This window comes from Aptenodytes forsteri, unplaced genomic scaffold (genome assembly GCF_000699145.1).
Source record: "Aptenodytes forsteri isolate BGI_AS27 unplaced genomic scaffold, ASM69914v1 Scaffold236, whole genome shotgun sequence".
NCBI classification, from domain to species: domain Eukaryota; kingdom Metazoa; phylum Chordata; class Aves; order Sphenisciformes; family Spheniscidae; genus Aptenodytes; species Aptenodytes forsteri.
The window spans coordinates 435,306-440,260 of NW_008794456.1; the positions used below are offsets into that span (position 1 = coordinate 435,306).

Below are 4,955 nucleotides of genomic sequence, written 5' to 3' on the forward strand. Positions count from 1 at the left end.
GCTAGCACGGCCAGAGGGACGGTGGGGGCTCGTGAGTGAGGAGCCACCGATGTGGCTTCCTGGTTGAGTCTCGTCTGCGCCGCGTAGGAGGCACCCGTGCAGAGCACCCGGAGGGGGCGTTCGGCTGGGTATGGGTGTTGTGTGTCCGACGGCTGGCCCGGGGGACGGGGACGGGGATGTTGCAGAGCTGGACGGTGCAGCCATCCCACCGTCCCCGTGGGCAGCATCACCAGTATCTGCTGCTGCTTTGCCTTTCTAAGTGCTTGAACATTCGTTCAAGGGAGGCTGGGAGGGTGCTATGGGCTTTCCCTCCATGTAGCCTGTTTTTTTGGCCTGGATTGCGCTTTGTGGGGACGAGGAGCCGCTCCGGGGAGCATCACTGCGGTATGACCATGGCCTTTTATCCCAAGGACAGCTCAGCCCTCAGGAAGGTGTTTCAGGGACTGACCTCACCAGGGTCTTTGGACCATGGTTCCCCTTCAGGTATGCCCATGAAGGTGATCTCCACGTCCCGTCCCATGCCCATGCCTGGCCACACAACTTTCCTGCAAGCAGCTCCATGCCATCAATTTGGGGAAGGGCAATAGTAGGATCGTTGATGCGTTTTTAGCCCTGGCAAGCCCTTGCCAAGGGGAATTGAGAGAGCTGACGTGCCTCTTGGAGCTTTCTTGCCTTGGGAGGTAGGTGGAGAGCAGCCAAGCTGTGGGGACAGCCCTGCACTGGGCTGGGACACCCCATTGGTGGCAACCGGTGGCTGTGACGGGTGGACCTCTGTGGTCACCGAGCTCGTGTGGTGGCTCTTGGTGCTTTATCTCAGCAGAGAGGGAGAATTTGGCCTTCTTGGCTGTCCCTGAGGCCACCAAACCTGCTGGGACCAGTTGTCCCCCACCCCTTCCACAGTAGCCACCAGCCTGCAGGACCATGCGCGCTGTCCACCTGGGCTTGTGCCAGTCACCTAAGGTTGGGGAGATGGTGCTGAGCTTTCTGCCAAGCCCTAGGTCCCCCTTTCTGTCCCCCCTGCTCTTTGAAAGGCCCAAGGAGAGGTCATGGAGGTGCTGGGGTGCAGTGGGCACGGGGGTGCAGCCTCTCTGGACCCTCCTGCGACACCCGTGTGGGACCAGACACCTTCTTCCTTCGGTCAAGGAGACCTCGAACGAGCTGACCCTGCTCCGCAGACCTCCTGGAGGACACGCTTAAGAAAACACACACACATACTTACAACCTCCCTGTTTATTTGCTTTTGAGCCTCATAAAGGAGATGTGTTTCGTCCGCCATGCACGCTGGCTCCGCTGGAAAGGTCAGAGCCATCCGACGGGCTGTCGATACCCCCCCCCTGCTCCTGGGCACACAGGACGGGACCTGAGGGATGAGCCACGGCTTTGGGTTTTCCAGAGATGCTGCGCCCTCCAAAACAAATTAAATTAACCTGGGGGGGGGGGTGGGGAAAAATGAAAAAAAATAAAAAGCCTATGGGGGGGGGGGAGGGGAAAAATGTGGCCGTGGATGTGCCAAGCCCGTGGTTCCTGCTGGCTCCTGGCCCCGCTCTGTGCTCGGCTCCTGCGGGATGCGGCTCCTCCGTCTCTGCGAGGGTTTGGCGTGGGGACCAGGGCTGGCTCGCGAGGGTGGTACCCACGGTGGGGGCAGCTGGAACAGCCCGAATGGCTTTTTGGGGGGTTTTGCACCCCTCCGTGCGCTGTGCCCTGGGGGGGGACGAGCTGAGCCCTGCAGCTGGACCTGTCCGCAGCTCCCCCCATGATGCTGTCAAAGCCTGGTCTCTGGACTCAGCCAGGACAGAGCTCCTTTCCATCGGGATTTCGGAGGGATGGGACAACACCCCGCCGCTCTCCAGTGCTTCCGCATCCTCCTCCGGGTCTGGACCTCTCCGGTGAAAGGGTTCCAGCGGGAGGGGGTCTCCCCACCTCCTGTTTCCAGTAGGAAAACAGCGACGTGCTGCCAGCATCGCCTTGTCCACGTCTGTTTTCCAGACCTTTGCGTGAAGAGATGGAAGACGGCTGCTCTCTGGAAAAGAAAAGAATTGGAAGTAGCATACAAACGGACAAAGTTAGGGAAAGATGAGTCGTGGCAAAACCAAGTACCCAAAACGTTGAATTGCAGCCGGATTCAGGCAGCTCCTGCAGCTCCTTCGTGCTGATGGGCAGCAGCGCTGACCTGAAGGGTGGGTTTTGTCCCTCTGCTCCTGGCCGTGCCTCCTGCGGCGCGAGGATTGCTCCATGCTGGAGCTCGGAAGAGAGCTGCCTGTGAATTGACTCCTCTGCCGTTCCCTGCCAGAGCTGGGAGCAGGGCGAAATATGCAGGGGGTGGCCGGAGAGCACCTGCTGCAGAAGAGGGTCCATGTTTTTGATCGTCCTTTTGGTCTTCCTCGTACTTTGTCCAATTCTGTCGCATCTTTCCCCAGCTGGAAGCACAACGTTCACACGAGGATGCACCACGCATTTATGTGCTGGCACAGTGATGTTCTCAGTTCAGCCCTTTTGCTCTTTCCTCGTAATTCGTGCCTGGAGTGGTAACGGCCAGCGCAGGACCCATCACTGCGGAGGAACTCAACACTCCCATCCTTTGCCACCTGCCGTATAACCAGCTCTTTGGCCAGGAGATGACCATCCTCTTGGTCCAGGGTGGCAGAGCCCGTGGGGAAGGACGGTGCTGCAGGCTGCCGGGGAGCCCAGGCGGGCTGTACCGGTACCCCAGCATCCCTCCGCAGGGGACCTCTCGGGTCCAGGTTGTCCACCTCCCTGCTCTTCTCTTCTTAGTTGTGGTTTCTGCTAGTTTGTCGGATGCAAGAGTCAGACTTGCTGATCTCGGGTTCCCCCAGATCCTCCCAGCTCTCGCTGAGGTTGCCATCGCGTTGCTCCTTCCAGTCCTCTAATCATATTAATATTAAGCACAAAGCTACAGATCCCGCCCAACCGTCCAGTCCTTTCCTACCTGAACTGCGAATGATTTGCTGCTCGACTGATTTCCTCCCAGTCCTCTCCTCCCGGCCGCCAAGGCAGGACGGACCCCGACGAGGGGCTCTGCCCTGACGTCCTCCCGGCTCCCAGCTTTTTTTGCTATGAAAAATGCTGCTTCCAGCTCCGGCTCACCGGCACACGTTCCTCGTGTTGTTTATCCACCTGAACAGGGATAGGTCTTTAGGTTTTAGGCTTTTAATGCGGGCGCCTCCGTCTTTTTGCTTTTTTTTTTTTTCTTAACTATTTCACGGTATTTTCACATTTCATTTGGTTGGGTCTGTGGTCTTTTCCATTGTCCCGTTTGAGCACAATTTAACTTCATTTGTAACAACCGTCGTGGTTGTTACAGGCCCCTGACATGCGGCAGGTATCTCCAGGAACAAGGTGTCTTCAAACCATTTCCATGCTGCCTATAGGATTTAACCCTTTCTGCTGCTCCTTTTCACAGCTCTTTAACACATTTCCTCCTTTTTGTGTAGTTTTATGGTTTATCTTTCTGAAATTAAATTCAACTGCGGTGTGTATATATATATATTTTTTCCCTTCCTTTTTTTTTTCCTGTTCCTGCAAGGATATTGAAGTACATCCTAGTTTCTGCCACAAAGTGGTGTTTGCTTGGTAGGTGAGCAGCGTCCTTCCCGGGCACCAGCGACAAAGCAAGCCACGGAAAACGAGTGGGAGGTCAGCTCGTCAGCAGCTCCCTCGTAATAAACACACAAACGAAGCGTGGACACACAAAACTGGGTTCACGGCGCGCGATCGGTCTAACCATGGAGGGCTTGGGGCTGCAACCCCAGCGCGGTCTTTTAATTTAGCTCCTCGCACAGGATGCTACTGTGCTAATTAGCAGCTACTGATCGGGCTAATTAGCAGCACCCGCAAGGCTTCGTCTCCCTTTGGAAAAAGCAGCAAAACCAATTCTCTTTAAGAGAAATAGCTCCTCACACAGGATGCTACTGAATGATCGGGCTAATTAGCAGCACCCGCAAGGCTTCGTCTCCCTTTGGAAAAAGCAGCAAAACCAATTCTCTTTAAGAGAAATGAAAGAACTGAATTTCCCCCTAAATTTCTCCCTAAGCCTCTTGTTAAAGGAATCCATGTTATTAACCTGAGACAACCGGCAACGACACCATCTCGGGCAGGTACCACCGCGTGCATCTGCCCGTGGCACATCTCGATGAGCACAGCTGGGCAAGAGATGTTGTCCTTCTTACTTATCATGCAATTAAAACAGGGCTTACGGAGTCCCATCCCAGCCCGAGGGGGGAACGCTGCGGCTGGCGGGGGGCTGCGGGGCGGGAGCCGGGAGCAAGAAGAGCGTTAATAAGGGCAGCACCATAAATCACTGCATTTTACAGGAAATCCTCTAAATGGCTCAGCGCAGCGAAGATCCTCCCGGACTCCTGAAACGTTTCTCCAGCATCTTGAATCAATTTATATTAAAATGTCTGTGTGTGTGTGTGTGCGCGGATCAACCAGGGCTCCATCCAGGCTGCTGTGGGTGATGCGTGGGGAGCTGCAAGTGCGGTTTGAAGCTCCTTTGCTCTTGGCATCGTCATGTTCCCCAAATGTATCTTCGGCGGCTTGTTAATTCTTTGGAAACTTGCTGAAAAGGAGGAAAAAAAAAATAACAAAGACAGCAAAACTCCACGAGAGGGTGAACGAGCTGCTAACGCCGCTTCTCTGCCTATCCCCCCAGCCTGACCCTGCCCGACGTCGTGGGGAAGCTGGCCAGCACCCACCTGGACCAGAACATGTACCGCTTTCGCAGCACCAACCTGGAGCAGATAGTGAAGGCAGCCCTGAAGCTCAAGCACGACGACTCGAGCCTGTTGGTGGCCCTGGAGCAGGCAGAGGACTGGCTCTCCAGGCTGAAGGCCATGGCAGAGGAGGTAACGCTGCTGCGATGGTGGCAGGAGCTGCTTTTCACCTTTTGGGGGGGGGGGGGGGAGCCTTTTCCTTCCAAACCTCCCCGCCGCGGG

General features: G+C 55.9%; 1 protein-coding gene across 1 annotated transcript in view; it reads left to right on the forward strand.

Annotated features, from left to right (window-relative positions):
• DYSF (dysferlin) overlaps nucleotides 1-4,955 on the forward strand; it is a 118,199-nt gene that overhangs the window by 28,323 nt on the left and 84,921 nt on the right. Inside the window, exon 24 of the mRNA XM_009290710.1 lies at nucleotides 4,673-4,865. Coding sequence (XP_009288985.1) covers nucleotides 4,673-4,865 — 193 coding nt within the window. The remainder of the gene's footprint in view (nucleotides 1-4,672; nucleotides 4,866-4,955) is intronic.